At 47.0% G+C, this 20832-nt stretch overlaps 1 protein-coding gene across 1 annotated transcript; it reads left to right on the top strand.

Moving 5' to 3' along the window:
* The first annotated feature begins 425 nt into the window (after positions 1 to 425).
* On the top strand, positions 426 to 15416 carry LOC138947949 (zinc finger protein ZFP2-like). Its single transcript, XM_070319474.1, has 3 exons — positions 426 to 728; positions 1842 to 2208; positions 12317 to 15416. Exons 1-3 carry the CDS (start codon positions 426 to 428, stop codon positions 13549 to 13551), a joined length of 1905 nt encoding a protein of 634 aa, XP_070175575.1. The 3' UTR covers positions 13552 to 15416.
* Positions 15417 to 20832: the final 5416 nt, after the last annotated feature.

The following is a 20832-nucleotide window of genomic DNA, read 5'->3' as shown; positions in this document are numbered from 1 at the left end:
CATACATGTGCCTTTTGAATAGCAGTATCTGCCAGTCTCATGTATTCCCAAATTGGCTTTATTTTTCCTCTTTACTGCCTTCATGAATCAGTTAATACTGAGGTACGTCTCATTCTGAAGGTATACAACTGGCAAGTTTCCCAAAGCATACAATCATATTATTGTACATATAATAATAATATGACACAATTCACACAGATGGCAGTACTAACAGCAACACTACCAGTAAAAAGCATTGCTTTGCATCTATCATGGGTTGTAAATTAAAATATGAAGAACAGTCAATGCTCTGCATGTAAAATGCAATGTGTTGTACAATGTAGTAGCAAATGCTAGGGAATGTGATTGTTGAATTTTTTTTGATTTTTGTTTTGTTTTAAATCTTTTACAGACAAGGCAATTCCTTCATAGGACTCAGCAGTAGCATGGAGATTAAAACAGAGACTGAACCGCCAAGGAGCGACCTGTACAGGGTATCACTATCAAGCAGAAAGCAGGATCTGAAGCAGATACCAGTGCAAAAAACAGAAACAGACACCTCTGTGGACTCGATACAGAAGATTCTGGCATCTGATGAGTGTGAACAGACAGTCTGCAGAAAGACAGAGTCATTTGAATCACCAGGAGTCAAGTTAGAGATGTATTGTCCTGACAATCCTCAAGATTTCATGAGTGATCAGCATCTAGTGTCTGGGTGTGAAACAAAAGAGATCCTTGACTCAGTGGATGTGAAGACTGAGATAGATACAGTGGAACCCCTCACAAGGACCCCCCTCTCTAACGACTACCCCGCCACAACGACCCTTTTTTTTTAACCGATGTGTTTCTTTATATAGTTGTCACCAGTGTAGCGACCACCCCGCTCTAACGTCTAAGGACCGACCGACAAAGTCAAGACTCTCAGTCAGCGTAATGCATCACTGACAGTTATAATCGTCTCGCGTAAGCAAAGGCACTACACCGCTGAGAGGTGTGATGGTTGGGTGGGCTGAGTAAACATCACAAACCAATCATCGAGAAAACAAACGCACGTGACCAACATACACCGTTCAACTCAGTCAGAATAGACAGTCTTTGGACAGAAGAGCAGTGGAGATCGACATGGCGTCTACAAATAAAATAAAATATGTAACTCTCGAAAATCGAGTGAATGTTGTGAACAGACACAAAAAGGGAGAAACTGCCATCGCGATTGCAAAAAGTCTTGATGTTGGAAAATCGCAAATTCAAAGAATTATCCAAGACAAGGAAAACATTCTGAAAGGGTGGGAAAGTGGTGACAATGCCGATCGAATGCGATTAAAGCGGCAGAAGACAACATACTCTGACGTAAATCACTAAATAAAAAGATTTGGGATTGGTTCCTGGCTGCCAGAAAAAAGAATTTTCCGATCTGCGTGTGCGGCGAGATCAAAGGCAGGTCCATTGTGATAGCTGGGTGGCTTTGTTTATAGACACTGACCTTCTTCCCAGGGGTCATTGACCCAGTTTTAGCTATGAGAGGTGGTTCCCCTTTCATATCTGAGAGAGGAAACACTTCCTGCACCCGGGTCAGTGACCGAGTTTAACCTATGGGGAGTTTAACCTTTGGGGCGGTCTCTTTGATGTCTTGAGAGGAAACTTGGCCAGGGTAGTACATGCACCCGAACTGGTGGACACCATGGACAATGTCAAACATGAAATCGAAGCAGTTTGCTTGAGAAAACGGTCGTCAGCAACTCAAACTTCTCTGTTTTCTTTTTTTTAAGAAAATCTGACTTTCTTTGTGGCCCCCTGACCCCGCCCCCTCCCTCTGTAAGGACCCCCCTCCATAAGGACCGATTTTTGTCAACATTTTCAAGGTCGCTAGAGAGGGGTTCCACTGTACCATTGAGGACTTGCCAGGTTTTGCAACAGATGTTCAACACCTGCAGACAGACTGTGAAACCCCTGATTGGTGCGACTCTCAGGCCATATCAGAGTTCAAGATTGAACAGCATCTAGTGTCTGAGTGTGAAACAAAAGAGATCCTTGACTCAGTGGATGTGAAGACTGAGATAGATACCATTGAGGACTTGCCAGGTTTTGCAACAGATGTGCAACACCTGCAGACAGACTGTGAAGTCCCTGATCGGTGCGACTCTCAGGCCATGTCAGAGTTCAAGATCGAACTAGACGTTGCAGAGGACATGCAGCCCCCTGCTGAGTCAACAGAGAAGTCACATGAAGGTAAGCTGACCCCAACACACCCCCACCCCGCACGCACACACCTGAAGTCAGAATCACATCTTGAGGGATTCAAACCCCAGCCACGCAGTGTTGGACGACCCCCCAATGAACCCGCAATGCGCATCATCAGCCCAGAACATTTTGTTGGCATCAACCGAAGAGACTAGCCAGTGGCAAACCATCAAAGCCTGACTGTGTTGTGTGCTCGAACAGAAGTGTGAAACGCTGCCAAACACAATACATTTGTGACAAATGCTCCGAGCCCATGTGTCCCTACCCTTGCTTCAAGCGGAATCACACCCTGGTCAACTACAGGATTTTCTGTTCAAAGGATCTGCACCAGACATAGATTGGTTCATTTTACAACATGCAAGTTGCCACTGACAAGACAACATAACTCCTTTTCGGTTTTTTTATTTTTTTTTATTTACAAATAATATATGCAAATAGAAAATATTATCCTAATTTTGAATAACCCCATCACAACCACATAGTGTCATGCTCAGGGTTCATTCAGGTCATGGAAAACCTGGAAAGTCATGGAATTTGATTTTTAATTTTCCAGGCCTGGAAAGTCATGGAATTTCAATTCAAGTCATGGAAAGTCATGGAATTTAACAAAAATAAGAAAGAAAAAAATTAACCTTTATCACACCAGCGGCTATTGTCGTCGCCCAGCCATTCCCCTCCCCCCTCCCTTTGCCAGCCAGTAGCTATTTGCGTCGCCAGCACAAGGCTTGTTCGTATGACCAACTTCTCGTTCGTATTTGCATACGAGAATAACGGTATTTTTAACGGCACTTGAGCCAAAGCGAGGCTCACTTCCTTCCGTTATCTTGTCGTGTCGTCTGCGCTGCATTTGAGTCGGTTTCGTCGAAGTTTTCTGCTTTTGTTTTTGCATCGATAAAGTACTTTAGCGCTTCGACAAGCAAGATGGAGGATGATGAGTTTGAAACTTTCTTTCGAGTTGTTTCTTGACAACAAAAAGTATGCGGAATTGGAACGAATTACCAAGGAAGATCTTCGCAATGAACTGTGTATCGCGGTGAAAAACATGACAGTTCGTCAAGTCACAGTGGCGGTTACGAAACGGAATTTACGAAAGTGCAGATGGATACAAACAGTGGCTGGTCCAGTCACAGGCGGCTGTGGTCCAGTTTTAATGAAATGACAGGACCAGCAAACATTACATGACTGCGTAGCAAATGCTTGACTTGCTTGTCGAAGAGACACTGCGTAGAAACTGACTCAAATTCAGTGCAAAGCAAGCCAGTGTCAAAACTGGCAGTGACAAGACGTAAAAAGTTTGCGTGTTCGGAAATGGCGACCTGTGGATCTAGTCATGGAAAATGTTATTGAGGCTCATGGAAAGTCATGGAAAAGTCATGGAATTTTGTTTCTAAAAACCAGTGGGGATCCTGGATGCTTATACGTGCATTTTCAAAGAAGCTGTGGGTGTTTAAAGTGAGTGAGTGTTATTCTGTTGCTTAGGGTAAGCAAAATAATGACTACAGGGGAAGTAATGCTTGCTGGAATCTGGAGTGCAAAAGGTTAAGGCAAGGGAGTCGGAAAATAAAACTAAATTTGCAGATATTACGAAAATAATATATTTTTTATTTAGGACACAAACAAATGTTTAAACACATACACAGACACTCAAAGGAAACAAGGTCTTAAAAAACAAGGTCTTCGAAAACAATAAATATTTGAAAAAATTGGAGACTGGTAGACTTCTAAAAATAATGGAGTACACTGTATCTAAATGACAGGAATATGTTCTTTTCGGAACATTTAATTGCAGACAGAACTTTCCATTTGTTTTTTTTTCAAAACAGACATTCCATCTCTCCATCTATCACACAGTCTCTTTCAGGGATTTGTGGGATTCCTTGTACTCACTTTTGCTTCCCGCTCTATGTAACAGTCTCAAAACGACCGGCACGGTTGGCCTAGTGGTAAGGCGTCCGCCCCGTGATCGGGAGGTCGTGGGTTCGAACCCCGGCCGGGTCATACCTAAGACTTTAAAATTGGCATTAAATTACATATTCTTACTCCCAATCACATATTGCATTTGACTACGTCTGAGATGCTAGGTACTGAAAACGCTTACCCATCTAACACAACAAGGGGAAGCAAACCCATCACCAAAAAGGCAAACGTAGCCATGGTAACGAGAGGGTATCCCGGGAGTTACCTCCCCTCTAGTGGATACCACGTCACTTCCTACCACAACACGTGGCAACTCATACGATCTTTCAGCGTCCTAGAGAGAGGGTGTCCTGAATTTTTCGCTGACAGTGGCTATCTTGGTGAGACTTCTCACCTGCCTGCCACGTTTTACCTGTCTTTCACCTGTGCCGGCTCCAGTTGGTGAGCCGTTCTTGTTTTGGTTTGTTGTTTGCAAACGTCCTTTCTGTGTTGTTACTGATAGTTCGTCCGTGGGACTTGTGTTATCAGTAGCTGTTGCGTGCCGCCATTTGTATGTTCATTAGCTTTGCTGATGTTTATTGTTTTGCATGTACCGGTCTTGTCTTCTCATGTAGTTGCAAGCTCGGTAGTTGTGTTCGTTGCACGTTCTTTGTTTTGTTTGTTTACTGAGTTTTCTGTCCGTTTTGAACGTACGTTTTTCAGTAAATTTTTGTCTTGCCTTGTTCGTTTTGGTTAGTCAGCATGGCTGACTCAGACGAGCGAAAGGGGTTAAGGCCGACGTTAGGGGTAAGGTAACAAGCCCAAGTCGTCCTCTGCTTAGCTGGGTGTTGGGGCTTCTTATGAAGCCCTCAACACTGTTTTTTCGGTGACTTTTTCTCCTCCGAGTTCGACTACTGCTGTACGTCTAGCTCGGCCGTTGTTTCGCCGCCTTCATCTTTGTTGGCTCCGGATTAGGGGGCTCTTGGTCCTCTTTGCTATATATGTCGTGCCGAATTCACGTAATTGCCGAATTCGCGAAATCGGCAACATTTTTGCCCATTTCACGTAATCGGCAAAACGCTGCCCATTACGCGAAATCGGCAGCGTTTTGCCGAAAAAGCGTAAAGGCTTGTAAAATGTGCCGATTTTGCGAAATCGGCAGCCCGTTTTTGGCTTTAAAGTTCTCAAATGCCTAGGATATCCTCACACTTAGACAGCTAGATAATCGAATGGATAAATGTTGCAATAATCGATAAGTTATGGCAAGTTATGGCCAAAAGTGTAGTTTTCGTGCATTACAGGAGTTATGCTTTACACAGACCAACACAGACCATAAAAACATAGTGGGGAGGTAAAGCATTGCTAATGTAATGTTCTGGTGACAAAAAAAGTAACAGACTGGCTGTCATTTTTGCGAAATGGACACATGTTAGGAGCCTTTACGCATTTTCGGCAAAACGCTGCCGATTTCGCGTAATAGGCAGCGTTTTGCCGATTACGCGAAATGGGCAAAAATGTTGCCGATTTCGCGAAATCGGCAATTCCGTGAATTCGGCACGACATATATATCTCTTGTTTCAGATATCCGATACATTGGCCAGCGGGAGATGCAGCGCTCTTCCGTTTTTCGTCAGCTCTGCTCTGCCTTCTTCCTTTGGGGTTGTGCAGTCCCTTGCTTGCTAGCTGTGGCTTCCGGTTCTGGAGTGCAGCTTCCTGCCTCTGCCGTTTCCGCCTTCTTCGCAGGCCATTCAAGTAAGTTGACCTGGTCCCACAGCCCTCGTGAGGCGTCGGGACACTCCCTGCCGGGAGACAGGTCAATTGGGCAGAGTCACTCTCTGCACTCTACTGGTGACTCGTCCTCCCGTTTCGGCTTTGGACGTTGGTAACCAGTCTGTGCTTTATGCTAGCGTCAGTCCCAGCCAGAATGTCTGGGGCTTTGATGCTCAGCAGCAGCTTCCGTTTACGGTCGCCGCATTTCCGGCTTCGGCCGGAAGCACAGGTCCTTCTCTCACTTCCCGCTCAGCTTGTGTAGTGAGGGTATGGATCACAGACTGGCCTCCGGGCTTTATGGCTTCCGGCCTCAGTCTATGCAGTCTTCGTTTCCGCTATCGGCGGTTTCGGCGGCTGCGTCTTTCCGGTTTCGACCGGAAGTATAGGTCCTTCTCTCACTTCCCGCTCAGCTTGTGTGGTGAGGGTATGGATCACAGACTGGCCTCCGGGCTTTATGGCTTCCGGCCTCAGTCTATGCAGTCTTCGTTTCCGCTATCGGCGGTTTCGGCGGCTGCGTTTTTTCCGGTTTTGACCGGAAGTATAGGTCCTTCTCTCACTTCTCGCTCTGTTTGCGGTGAGTTTATGGACCACAGACTGGCCTCCGGCCTTTTTGGCTTCCGGCCTCAGTCTATGCAGTCGTCGTTTCCGCTCTTGTGGTTCCGGCGGCTGCGTTTTCGGTTTCGGCCGGAATTATAGGTCCACCTACACACGTACGCTGCAGCTGCCGTGTATGGCGGGACCGTAGACTGGCCTCCGGGCATGATGGCTTCGAGCCTCAGTCTTTGTAGTCTTTGTTTCCGCGGTGGCGGTTTCGGCGGCTGCGTTTTCGGGTGGTTTGCGGCCAGTTGACAAGAACTCCTGTTGCAGGTTCGGACTTTGTTGACTGGCAGCGGCGGCCGTTCCCGGTTTCGGCCGGGATAAACGGTTCCGGTTTCGGCCGGAAGTATAGGTCCACCTACACACGTACGCTGTAGCGGCGGTGTACGGGGGATCGCAGACTGGCCTTCGGGCTTTATGGCTTCCGGCCTCAGTCTATGCAGTCTTCGTTTCCGCGGTGGCGGTCTCGGCGGCTGCGTTTTCGGTTTTGACTGAAAGCGTAGGTCCACCTACACAGGTTCGCTTTGACGCTCGGTTTTGGGTGGACCACACACTGGCCTTCGGGCTTTCTGGCTTTGGCCTCAGCCTCTGCAGTCTTCGTTTCCGTTGTGACGGTTACGTCGGCTGCTGGCTTCGGCCGGGTTTGCTGTTCTTCTTCTTGGCAATTCCTTTGGATGGCAGGGAGAAGGCAACAGTGTCTGGCAATAGGCCCTCCTTCACTTGTACGCCCCGTCGTTGGTGGTAGGATGGGCCGCAGACTAGCCTCCTGGCTTTATGGCTTCCTGCCTCAGCCTACGCAGCCTTTGTTTCCGCTTTCTGTGGTTTCGGCGGCGGCGTTTCCGGCTTCGGTCGGGTATGCTGTTCCTCTTTCTGTCACTTCCGGTGGGACGTCAGAGAGGGAACAATTGCAGTCGGCTTTCAGCACTCTGTGCTTTGGTCAGGGCAGTCGGTGCTTGTTGCACGGCCTCTTGCCCGGGCCTGCGGTTGGAGGGGTGGTCTACTTACCCTTTTCCTCATGGTCAAGGGATGAGTGAGGTCCTTTTCTGGGTTACGGTTTTCCGGTTTCCGGGTATTCCGTTCTTCCTCCCACCGCTGGGTTTATGGCTTCGGCCTTTGTCCTTTGTAGTCCACTCTGAGGTTCAGTTGGTGGTCAGCGAAGGGACATGGTCGGGATTTCCGGCAAGGCTCAAGGCTATTCTTGCAGCTGTGGCGGACGTTACTTCCCGGTACCTTCCTTTTGGGAATATTAAGTCTCTCACCACATGGTCACTCTGTGGCTGTGCTGGGGTTGACTGCAGACTGGCTTCCGGGCTTTTCAGCTTCCGCCCTCAGTCTCAGCAGCCTTAGTTTTCGCATGCTGCGACTTGGTCGGTTGCATTTCTGGCTGTGGCTGGATATACTGTTCCTCTTCTTTCCGGTTGCTTTCTGGGAGAAAGGAACGGCTGCCGCTTTCGGGCGTTCCAGCTCCTCGGCCGGGGTAGTTGTCTCGTCACCTTTCCGGTGGGAGGGGCTTCTGTCCATTCCGTTCCGTTGTCTTGGGCGTCATTTGGCTGTTTCTGACTCGCTGTCAGTCAGGGTATCAGCTGGTATGATGTTCTGGTACGCGCGTTTCCGGTTTTCCGGTTATTCCGTGTACTTTTTCTGCCTCTGGTGGATGTGACTTCGGCATTTTCTTTCGCTCGGCCACTCTGACTTCAGTTGGTGGCTAGAGAAGAGACATCTTTTGGGGTTTTCCGTAGCAGTGTGAGCGGAGATCAGGTGCTTGATCCTCGCTTCTCTGCCCTTCGGGGTTACGGGTGCCCGCCCTCAGGCGGCGAACAGTTGTTTCAGCCACGGGCTGCTGTTTCTGTCGCACTTCCGGCTGGCCGGAGAGGTGGTTCTCTTACCGGCGTCTTAGTTACGTCAGGGTTTTAGAACAACGATTGACCTTTGTGGTCATTATTGTCTGTCGCTGGGTCCGACTCTGCCTTTCCCGGCGATCAGACTTGTTCTGGTGTTTCGTCCTAACTTAAGCTGTTCTTGAGTTGGCCTCGGAGGTTACATTCAGTTTTCTGAGGGGGCGTTGTCTTTGGCAATGTAGGTCGGAGGAGTCATCCTTTGTGGCTTACCTTCTCTCTCAGTTTTGGCCAGTCCTCTCCTTCTGGAAGGGGGGAGCTGGCTAATGTTCCCATTTTCTTTCGTTTACCTGCGTACGGCGGGTACTTCGGAATTATGGCTGTCCTACGGACATTATGGCTTTTAGTCTTGACCCGTGCGATTGTTTCTTGCATTTCGCAGGTAGCTATGGCATTTCCGGCGCCTGTGTCGGTAGATTTCTAGGCTTTCTGCATCCTCTTTCTGAGGTGAGTCAGTACGACTTCCGTTCGGTCGGGTTTCTTGCTACAGTCACCCTTCTATCACAGGCTACTATGATTATGGTGTTGGCCCGTTGGCTCAGTGTTTGTCCCTCAGTCTTTCAGACGTGGACAGGCTTTTTCGGGCCTTTCGCTCAAACCCAGGAGGGCTCTTGATTTGATCTGGGATATAATTTCCAGTTTTTTCCTGAGACCCCTTGTCTCGGGAGTCTTTTGGCTGGTCGGCTTCACGCTTTGTCTGGTATGCTTACCAGTCGTGTTTTCGGCTTTGGGTTCTTGATTCGGTTTCAATTACCTACAAGCGGACTGAACTGCGAGCTCTATGGCTTGGGGGCCATTTTGGTCATGGTTACTGGTCACTCTAGACTTTTGCCCTCTGTGACTCCCGCACTTTCGGGTGCTTATGCTTGTTGCAAGTATCGGCTTCCTCGTACTATCCCTTTCTGCTTTGGCACGAACGGGTAGGGGATTTCGGGTTACCATCTCTTTTGAGAGCAGCAGGTCTGCCGTTTACGGCACCCTTCTTTAGCATGCTTTAGGGGTGACGATGTCAAAAGATCGCAGTCAGGGTTTTTCCTGTTGTTTTCTTGTGTCACTTCCTAAGAGTACCTTGATCGTTTCTTGGTTAGTTGTACTCTAACACAGAGTAGCAGACAGTGTGCTAAGGGGGGGTGAGCGTTTCTTCACGTTCTTGGATCTTTCGGAACGCTGATGCTCTTTTTGAGTTTTTTATCATCGGGTCGGACTCTGGTACTTTGTACTCAGGTCTTTCTCTTTCTTTTTGCGCGGAGTTTGGTCACTCTTCTCTGGAGCTGACCTATATCGCTCAGTTGTTGTCGGGCTTTGGCATAGCCTTCCAACAAGAAAGGGGGGGGGGTCAGATTGTCTTCCCCTCCTCTTGGCTCGGGTTCATGTAATCCAGGGCTCTTCTTCCTCCCTGGGCCGCCTTCTTTACGGTCCGGGGAGGAAGGGTTGGGCACAGCTTTCTGAAGGTGTCTTTAGCAAGTTTGGTCTAAGCGACATCCTGGCTGTCTTTCAGGATTTTCTCTGGCCCCTTTCTGACTTGTTGGCAGGGGGCCAGTTCCTGGTAAGGGTGTTAGAGGGAGTTAGAATTTTTCTTTCCCACCGGGCCCTTCATGCCTTTTTGGGCAGCGGGCCAGTTTCTGGCAGGGTTTCTAATGGGAGTTGAATTTTTTCTTTCCCACCACCGCCTTGTTGATGTTATCTGCAATATGTGATTGGGAGTAAGAATATGTAATTTAATATAAAATTTCTAAAGTAAATTTTCATTTGATTAATATACTTACCCCAATCACATAGCGTAGGCCCGCCCGCCTGCCCCGCTTATGGTTTGAGTTTTCTTCAAGTCGTATGAGTTGCCACGTGTTGTGGTAGGAAGTGACGTGGTATCCACTAGAGGGGAGGTAACTCCCGGGATACCCTCTCGTTACCATGGCTACGTTTGCCTTTTTGGTGATGGGTTTGCTTCCCCTTGTTGTGTTAGATGGGTAAGCGTTTTCAGTACCTAGCATCTCAGACGTAGTCAAATGCAATATGTGATTGGGGTAAGTATATTATAGACATGGGATTCTTCTGTAAATTTACGGAATTCCGTAAATTTTTAGGCTCCAGGGATCATTCTTGAGATTCGTGCAAATCTGCTGAGAAAATGTTGGGGTATATGTAGGTATAGACCCAAGTTTTTCGGCCGTCCGCTGATCGCGACGCTCCATTCCATACTATTCTTGAACGGTTGGTTCCTAAAACGGTCAGACTGTTGCTGGTCGATCCGTATGGGAACGCGCTCTTTCTCCAACAGTCAACGTTTCAACGTAGCTATCGGGGATTCAGTATAAGCATACCGTATGAGAATGATCCGGTGCCATTTTTACATCGCTTCGCAGCCACCTGCCAAAATGATGAGGAAGCTAAAGCGAGACGAAACCGTTCTAGCCCGGGAAATTGACCAGCAGAAGTACAAGAAAAATCTCTGGAGATTCGACTGGCTCGATGAAGTTGTATCATTGAGCTGGAAATACGAGAAAGGCCAGAAGACACAAGACGTGAAACTGAAAGTTGGCGATGCTTTTGCTAAAATCAACTTGCCGGGAAAAGCTCAGTGCACTTTGTGCAACGATGTTAATGTTATCAACTACGGCTCCAATGGAAAGACTGCCCTCAAAAGCCACTTGGAAAGCAACAAGCACCTGACTATCCTGAAAACCCAGTCGGGTAATCAGTCACTGGGGTCGTTTAGCACCGACAAGGTAAGAACATTGAAACCACACAGTCACACGCCACCACCCCACCCCCCGCCTCTCTCTCTCTCTCTCTCTCTCTCTCTCTCTCTCTCTCTCTCTCTCTCTCTCTCTCTCTCTCTCTCTCTCTCTCTCTCTCTCTCTTGTTGACCCTATATTAGGGCGAGGGCTGGATGTAAAAAAGCAATATTCTTGCTTATCTATTACCCTCGATAATAAAGATTTTGTCTTGTCTTGTCTTGTCTTGTCTCTCTCTCTCTCCTCCTTATTTTGAGTCTTAGCGTAAAATTAATGAGAAACATGGGAAGGAAGAGAAAGGGGGGGGGGGGGGCTATGATTAAGCTGAAATATGCATTTCAGGGCCATTTTTTGTGTGTCTAAAACACTAAAAACCTTCAGCTTCTGGGAGCAAAGCCCCCAGACCCCGACCAGGGGCATCGCCCCTGGACCCTACTGGGGGCCTTCTGCGGCCCCCAGACCCCCACCTTCTTTTTCCTTAATTATCACTTTTTCTGAATCCCATGTCTGATATTAATCAAATGAAAATTTACTTTAGAAATTTTATAATCTAGTGGCTGCTCCGTCTGGCGTCTGGTATTATGGGGTTAGTGCTGGGACTGGTTGGTCCGGTGTCAGAATAATGTGACTGGGTGAGACATGAAGCCTGTGCTGCGACTTCTGTCTTGTGTGTGGCGCACGTTATATGTCAAAGCAGCACCGCCCTGATATGGCCCTTCGTGGTCGGCTGGGCGTTAAGCAAACAAACAAACAAACAAGTCTCAAAACGGGTCAAAAAACATTGCCTACACAGAAAAGTGGCACTGGAGATAGTCTCTATAATTATAAAATGTCTTTTATTGTGCAAGATGTCATAAATGCGGATGTGGGAATACATTTCAGAAAACGCAACACCTCAACACCATTTGCTACTCTGAAAATTCCAAAAATAATCTAAATTGCTACACTTGAGGTTTTACAGGGGTTGGCAGGTCTGGTGTGTATATCATATATATATTTTCGTGTTGCTTATTTTGGAATCCCCAAAACATTTTAAATGAAGTTAACACATTTTTATCGTAGCAAGCTATGTTTTAGAATCACTAAACAAAGAAGGATAAACGGATAGAAAATTAGAAAATGTTTCGTTCTTGCACTCATGGTTTGTAATGTTGGCTTAATAATGTAGGTCGTTATTGTTAATTCTTTGTTTTGTTTTTTCAGCACCAGTGCATCAGGCTGTTAAGGGGATCATGAACAGGATGGGAACCAACTCACTTTCTGAACAAGGAGCTGCACCCAAAAACCATGGTCGTGGCAAGAACCAAAAGTCGCTGTCTGAATCAGTACCTAGACCGTATTCATGTAAAGCATGTGGTGCTTCATACACACAAATGGGTCACTTGACAAGACACCTTCGAAAGCACACTGGGGAGAAACCGTACAAGTGTAAAGAGTGTGATGCAGCTTTTGCACAGTCTGAAAGCCTTACAGTGCACATGCGGTGCCATACCGGTGAAAGGCCGTTCTCTTGCAAAGAGTGTGGTGCGACTTTCCTGCAGAGTGGTCACTTGAGTACACACATGAACAGGAATCATCGTTCAAAAGTCACACCACACAGTACAAATAGAGGACAAACGAAAGGGATCATGAACAGGATGGGAACCAACTCACTTTCTGAACAAGGAGCTGCACCCAAAAACCATGGTCGTGACAAGAACCAAAAGTCGCTGTCTGAATCAGTACCTAGACCGTATTCATGTAAAGCATGTGGTGCTTCATACACACAAATGTGTCACTTGACAATACACCTTCGAAAGCACACTGGGGAGAAACCGTACAAGTGTAAAGAGTGTGATGCAGCTTTTGCACAGTCTTTTCACTTGACAAGACACCTTCGAAAGCACACTGGGGAGAAACCGTACAAGTGTAAAGAGTGTGATGCAGCTTTTGCACAGTCTGAAAGCCTTACAGTGCACATGCGGTGCCATACCGGTGAAAGGCCGTTCTCTTGCAAAGAGTGTGGTGCTACTTTCATGCAGAGTGGTCACTTGAGTACACACATGAACACACATCGTTCAAAAGTCACACCACACAGTACCAATGGAGGACAAACGACATACAAAATGGTTGTTTGCACTGAATGTGGAGCTGAGTTTGACAGAACATCGACTTTAAAAACCCACATGAGAATACACACAGGCGAGAGACCATACTCGTGCAAAGAGTGTGGAGCTGCGTTTGCACGTTCCAACACTTTGACAAAGCACCTGCGAAGACATACAGGAGAAAGGCCTTATATGTGTGATATTTGCAATGCCTCATTCAGCGTCTCTTATACTCTGCAAGCGCACAGGCTCGTACACACAAACCAAAGGCCTTATAAGTGTGAGGAATGTAATGTAAGCTTCAGGATTTCTAGTGTTTTGAAGCACCATATGAAGAAACACTCAAAGTGAGGTTGGCGTATTACCTGAGTGTGCAAGACTGTATAATCTCAGGGAGTAATGATACTTGGCAAAGTGAGAGATAGAGGCAGTGTGTGAGAGTCTCAGTGAGAGAGAGAAAGAGAGATTTTTGCTGACAATAATAATTATGCAACATTATCAAGGACTTCAGTTCACTGAAAGAAGACTTGTTGTGACTTTTTTCCGACTGAAAAGTAAGTTACGGGTTACTGTTACACATTACAATGTATCAAGATTCATTCCTATCAGGTGTTATGATAATTTGCTTTTGTTTTATTGGCTTGTGGGGTTTTATTGTATGTGTGTCTGTTTTTTAATTACAAAAAATTAAAAGCAAACATGTACTTTGAACTTGAATGCATGTATTTGACGAGTGGTTCTAAGTTATGAATTGCATGAATTTTACATGTTGAGGTTGGTGCTGGATGCATGCTTTTCAAACATAGAACTCATTTACTCCAAAACAAAACCTCTCTTGTTTGTTTGTTCGTTTATGGGCTGAAACTCCCACGGCTTTTACGTGTATGACCGTTTTTACCCCGCCATTTAGGCAGCCATACGACCGGCACGGTGGCCTAGTGGTAAGGCGTCCGCCCCGTGATCGGGAGGTCGTGGGTTCGAACCCCGGCCGGGTCATACCTAAGACTTTAAAATTGCCAATCTAGTGGCTGCTCCGCCTGGCGTCTGGCATTATGGGGTTAGTGCTAGGACTGGTTGGTCCGGTGTCAGAATAATGTGACTGGTTGAGACATGAAGCCTGTGCTGCGACTTCTGTCTTGTGTGTGGCGCACGTTATATGTCAAAGCAGCACCGCCCTGATATGGCCCTTCGTGGTCGGCTGGGCGTTAAGCAAACAAACAAACAAACAAAAAAAGGCAGCCATACGCCGCTTTCGGAGGAAACATGCTGGGTATTTTCGTGTTTCTATAACCCACCGAACTCTGACATGGATTACAGGATCTTTTTCGTGCGCACTTGGTCTTGTGCTTGCGTGTACACACGGGGGTGTTCGGACACCGAGGAGAGTCTGCACACAAAGTTGACTCTGAGAAATAAATCTCTCGCCAAACGTGGGGACGAACTCACGCTGACAGCGGCCAACTGGATACAAATCCAGCGCGCCACCGACTGAGCTACATCCCCGCCCTCTTGCCAGGTGTGATTGATCAAGTATGAATTTACACTGCTATGCATCGAAGTATGCGTGTGTATAATGTTTAAAAGTCCAACAACCATTTCTCTCTCACAACCATTTGTCGAGGATAGCGTAGGCACCCGGTCTGCTCCCCGCCTAAAAAAGGCCAGTGCCGTTCCGTCTTCGAGGGACTGCGTGGGTTTCATTTCGGAGTTTTCCTTCTCCTAGACGAGTTTCCTTCCATGGATGATGAGCCTCCTCTACCCTCGTTTTGAATTCAGAGTGGTCTTCTCTTAGGATAGCTGCCTGCCAGGGTTGACGAGCCTATCCTGCCCGGCTATTTGACCCATAGCTGGAGGTTGGTTCGTGGGCACCTGGGCGTTTCCACACACCGGTGGGCCCGCATGCCGCACGTCTAGGGGCCAACCTCCTCCGAGTCCTTGTAGTCTAGCCTGGGGCCTTGCGGTATCCAGTTTACGCCTGTCGCCGCGATGGAGGCACTACATAGGGCTTTTTGTGGAGAGGTTATTGTACTGGCAGGAGAGACTGACGCATTCTGCTCTCTTTTCGCATTGTCCTAAAAAGGACAGACGGTGCTAGCCAGCGGTGAGGGCTGAGAGCGAGAAGTGACAAGCACAAGACACTTCGCCAACACACTAGACACGTCACACAACCGTTTGGCAGACAAAGTCCAACAAAGTCAATGATGTGCTTGGCAAATGTTTAACCTTTGCCGTGCTTCCTGGGTTCACCTGTACCCAGAGACACACTAAAATCATTGTAACTCTGGAACCATTAAAGGTATCGTTTTGAAATTTTAAGTATCTCTCACACACCTAATTTGCTCTCTGTCTGCAAATTTTTAGTGTGTACATGACAAAACATCAGAATTAATTGATTATGATAATTTACATAAACACTACCGATGGCGCGGGTTCACACATACCCATACTTTTAAAGAGTAGTAGTGATTGTAACTATCCCTCTGCCGACGGCGCGGGTTCTGCTACACCCATAATTACCAAAGCGGCGGAACAGTGTCTGTCTGCCTGTTTGTCTCCAAGAGACTGTCTGTCTCTCTGTTTGTCTGTCCGTATCTCTCTGTCTGTATGTCTGTTGTCAGTTGCTCTGTCTGTCTGTCTGTCTGTCTATCCGTCTATCTGACTGTCTGTCTATCTGACTGTCTGTCTCTGTCTCTCTCTCTCTCTGTCTGTCTCTCTCTCTGTCTGTCTCTCTCTCTGTCTGTCTCTCTCTCTGTCTCTCTCTCTCAGTCTCTCTCTCTTAGTCTCTCTCTCTGTCTCTCTCTCTTAGTCTCTCTCTCTGTCTCTCTTTCTTAGTCTCTCTCTCTCTCTCTCTTTCTTAGTCTCTCTCTCTCTCTCTTAGTCTCTCTCTCTCTCTCTCTCTCTTTCTTAGTCTCTCTCTCTCTTTGTCTCTCTCTCTCTCTCTTTCTTAGTCTCTCTCTTTCTTAGTCTCTCTCTCTCTCTCTTAGTCTCTCTCTCTTTCTCTCTTAGTCTCTCTCTCTTTCTTAGTCTCTCTCTCTCTCTTAGTCTCTCTCTCTTTCTTAGTCTCTCTTAGTCTCTCTCTCTTTCTTAGTCTCTCTTTCTCTCTCTTTCTTAGTCTCTCTCTCTCTTTTTTAGTCTCTCTCTCTTTCTTAGTCTCTCTCTCTCTTTCTTAGTCTCTCTCTCTCTTTCTTAGTCTCTCTCTCTCTCTCTAGCTCTTTCTTAGTCTCTCTCTCTCTCTTTTAGTCTCTCTCTCTCTCTTTCTTAGTCTCTCTCTTTCTCTCTTTCTTAGTCTCTCTCTCTCTCTTTCTTAGTCTCTCTCTCTCTCTTTCTTAGTCTCTCTCTCTCTTTCTTAGTCTCTCTCTCTCTTTCTTAGTCTCTCTCTCTCTTTCTTAGTCTCTCTCTCTCTTTCTTAGTCTCTCTCTCTCTCTCTTAGTCTCTCTCTCTCTTTCTTAGTCTCTCTCTCTCTCTCTTAGTCTCTCTCTCTCTTTCTCTTTCTTAGTCTCTCTCTCTCTTTCTTAGTCTCTCTCTCTCTCATAGTCTCTCTCTCTTTCTTAGTCTCTCTCTTAGTCTCTCTCTCTCTCTTTCTTAGTCTCTCTCTCTCTTTTTTAGTCTCTCTCTCTCTCTCTTTCTTAGTCTCTCTCTCTTTCTTTCTTAGTCTCTCTCTCTCTCTTTCTTAGTCTCTCTCTCTCTTTCTTAGTCTCTCTCTCTCTCTCTCTCTTAGTCTCTCTCTCTTTCTTAGTCTCTCTTTCTCTCTCTTAGTCTCTCTCTCTCTCTTTCTTAGTCTCTCTCTCTCTTTCTTAGTCTCTCTCTCTTTCTTTCTCTCTCTCTCTCTTTCTTAGTCTCTCTCTCTTTCTTAGTCTCCCTCTCTCTCTTTCTTAGTCTCTCTCTTTCTTAGTCTCTCTCTCTCTCTTTCTTAGTCTCTCTCTCTCTCTTTCTTAGTCTCTCTCTCTTTCTTAGTCTCTCTCTCTCTTTCTTATTCTCTCTCTCTCTTTATTTGTCTCTCTCTCTCTTTATTTGTCTCTCTCTATCTTTCTTAGTCTATCTCTCTCTTTCTTAGTATCTCTCTCTCTCTTTCTTTAGTCTCTCTCTCTTTTTTAGTCTCTCTCTCTTTCTTAGTCTCTCTCTCTCTCTCTCTTAGTCTCTCTCTCTTTCTTAGTCTCTCTCTCTCTCTCTTTCTTAGTCTCTCTCCCTTTCTTAGTCTCTCTCAGTCTCTCTTTCTTAGTCTCCCTCTCTCTCTTTCTTAGTCTCTCTCTCTCTCTTTCTTAGTCTCTCACTCTCTTTCTTAGACTCTCTCTCTCTCTTTCTTAGTCTCTCTCTCTCTCTCTTTCTTAGTCTCTCTCTCTCTTTCTTAGTCTCTCTCTCTCTCTCTTTCTTAGTCTCTCTCTCTCTTTCTTAGTCTCTCTCTCTCTCTCTCTCTCTTTCTTAGTCTCTCAGTCTCTCTCAGTCTCTCCCTCCCCCTTTCCCTCCCCCTCTCCCTCCCCTGCAAGAGGTCGGTGAAGGGAGAAACTCGATGCAACCACTGAAGTAGCGCTGTGGGTTTCCCTGAACCCACCCCGTCGTTAGAGAAATAAACGGTAAAAACCCTCTTTCAAATGTATGGGTTCAGACAAACCCGCATCGTCGTTAGAGGAATAAACGGTAAAAACCCTCTTTCAAATGTATGGGTTCAGACAAACCCGCATCATCGGGAGTGTGTAGTCAAAAGCGGCATCCGGCAAAGGTTAAAAACTATAAAAACAAAAAACACTCTCGGGTGATGGTAACATATTTGAAAGAATAAATTACTAGTCTTTATAATCTTGCTGTGTTGTTATATTAAATATTGTTCATGGCTGCTAGGCTTATGAGGGAGGTGGTGGATTCTTGGTGTACTGGATCCCTGATGGCACACATAGCTTGGGAAATATTTAAGTCAAGGGAGACAACAACTAAAACGAGGAATTGAACTACGTTTTAAGGCAGCTACTCGTACCGTGTTACAGAAAGAATGCTCTGACTTGACTTAGCTTCTTTAGTTTAAGCTGACTGAGGCATTTTCGTGCTTGTTTGAGGCTAAAGTACAGTACCTGGCGAAAGAAACGTAACTCATTCGCACCAATTAACTGTTGCAAGTGATTTTTCGTCATTTTCAAATTGTCGTAAAATATCAACCAGATAAGGAACATAAAAAAAGGAAGACAGATTTGTGGAGGATATTTTACTGGTTTCATAAACTGTTATAAAGGGTAGGGGTCAAGCGAGTCGTGAATGCAGGAAAACGTGTCACTTTAACACGCTACAAAAAACATAAAAATGCATTTTTTTTAACCAGGTAAAGAGAGTTGTGGAGGAAATTCATCTCTCAACATGATCATTTAAATTGAATTATTCGTCAAAGCGTAACATAATTACAACAATGAACATAAATTACTTGGACGGTGTTAAAAAGGGTTGTTTGGGAAAAAACTCCTTCGCACGGAATCGACGTTATGATTTGTTTGTTATTGCAGCTTTGCGGAATGCATACCAGCTCTAAATAAAACCAAGCTCATAATGTAAGCAACTTTTGTATCTAAACATATATTAAAGGTATACCATATGTACAAAAAAACAAGTCGTGTGAAGCTGAATTAACACACGCACACACACGTGTGTGTGTGTGTGTATATGTGTGTGTCAGAGAGAGATAGGGAGGGAGTCCGAAATTAATCCTATTTTTTAATGAGCACCTGTTGAAGACGGAGAGAGAGAGAGATTATCATCTTCTTCTTCTTCGGCGTTCCAGGATTTTTTGGCCTCAGGTCAGACTTCAAGTTTTGTAGCTTGAATAAAGCTAGTGGTCAGGATCAGGGAGTCTTTGGTGCCCCAGAGTTGCTCCTGCAGTGTGGCACCTTGTGGCCAGTGATCTGTTCTGGCTTCCTGGTGGAGCGGGCAGGTCTGCAGGATGTGCTCCGGGGTCTGTGGGCCTGTTTCGCACAGGCAGTTCGGTGTGTGCGACAGACCAAGGCGGTGCATGTGGGCACGCAGTCGACAGTGTCCAGTCCGTAGGCGGAAGAGGATGGTCTGCTGATGGCGCTGTAAGTTGGGCATCTGATCATCAGATGGCAGGCTGTGTTGGGCATTCCAGGTGGTTTGGTAGTGTCTTTTCACCAGGGTTTTGGCTTCACTGTAAGAGACTGTTGGTCTTGTCTGCTCCAGATGGCTGCCAGTCTTGGCCAGTCTGTCCGCTTCCTCGTTCCCTGAGAGGCCACAGTGAGCAGGGATCCACTGGACAGCGACGTTTGTGCTCTGGGAGAGAGTACAAAGAAGACGCTGGGTGTCTCGTTCCAGCTGCTCTTTGGGCGACTGCAGGCTTTGGACGGCGGATCTGCAGTCGGTCAGGAAGACGGCGTGAGAGGGTGGGTGTTCGCTGACCAGGCTAACTGCTTCTCTGAGAGCGGTGAGTTCTGCCCGGTAGTTGGATGACAGCTCTCCGGCAGGCAGGGATCTTGAAAGGGTGTGTCCGTCTGGGTAGCGTACCAGGATCCCGCTTCCTCCGTTTTTGATGGCACCATCTGAGGACCCGTCAGTGTAGATGTGAGTCCATACTGAGGCGTTGTAGTCCTGGTGCATCATCTCCAGCGTGAGGTTCTTGAGGACTGCGTCCTGCTGCTCTCTCTTGTTGGTCACTCCTGGCATGTCAGGAACAAAGAGCACCTTGCTGAGCTGGCTGTTCCACTCTTCAGCGTCTTGGAGGGGCTCTTGTTCTTCAGGGGTGCGTGGTAGGAAGCTGGTTTGGGTTCTCTCTAGCTGCTTGGCCAGATGGTTGAAACTGCTTCTTTTCAGCCTGTTCTTCGTCAGCTGTTGGGTGTGCTGGTGTGCTGGGTGAGAGGGGAGTCGTTGCAGCTTCTCGTACTGCACGATGACCTTCTCTTCTCGTCGGTGGTCCAGGGAAGGGAGTCTGGTGGTGGCTTCAAGGGCGTGTATGGGCGTAGTTTTCAGTCCCCCTGTGATGATGCGCATGCTTGCGTTCTGCACTTTGTTGAGCCGGCTGGTGTTGCCCTTCGCAGCTGTGGCCCAGGCTGCAGCTCCATACTCCATCACAGGGCGGACGTGTCCCGTATACACCTGTCTGAGGATGTTGCTGCTGGCTCCCCACTTTGTGCCAGCCAGTTTCTTCATGATGGAGAGTCTTCTCGTAGCCCTCTTCTCCGCCTCTTTGATGTGTGGGTTCCAGGTGAGCTTCTTGTCTAGCTTGATACCTAGGTAGGTAGGGGTGTCTTCCTGTGGTATTGCCTGGTTGTTGATGGTCAGTTGGAGGGTCTCTTTGGAATTGGAGAGGGAGAAGCAGGTGGCTACGGTCTTGAGGCTGTTCACGGTGACACACCAGTCTGTCGCCCACTTAGAGGTGATGTTGAGGGCCTCCTGCATCCGGACTTTGGTGGTTGCGGTGGACTCGGCAGCGCTCCACATCGCAAGGTCATCGGCGTGTAGGGCTTTGGAGATGTGTCTGGACAGACTGTTGGTGATGTCGTTGATGAAGACGACGAAGAGGGTGGGGGATATTACTCCTCCCTGGGGGACTCCTTCCCTGATCTTCACAGCGTAGCTCAGGTTGCCGTCAAGCTTGACTCTCGCGGTTCTGTGGCACAGGAAGCTCTTGATCCAGTTGAACAT

This window comes from Littorina saxatilis, linkage group LG15 (genome assembly GCF_037325665.1).
Source record: "Littorina saxatilis isolate snail1 linkage group LG15, US_GU_Lsax_2.0, whole genome shotgun sequence".
Taxonomy (NCBI): Eukaryota; Metazoa; Mollusca; class Gastropoda; order Littorinimorpha; family Littorinidae; genus Littorina; species Littorina saxatilis.
Note: the sequence above shows the minus strand (reverse complement) of the source record. Positions and strands in the feature narration are given on the sequence as shown.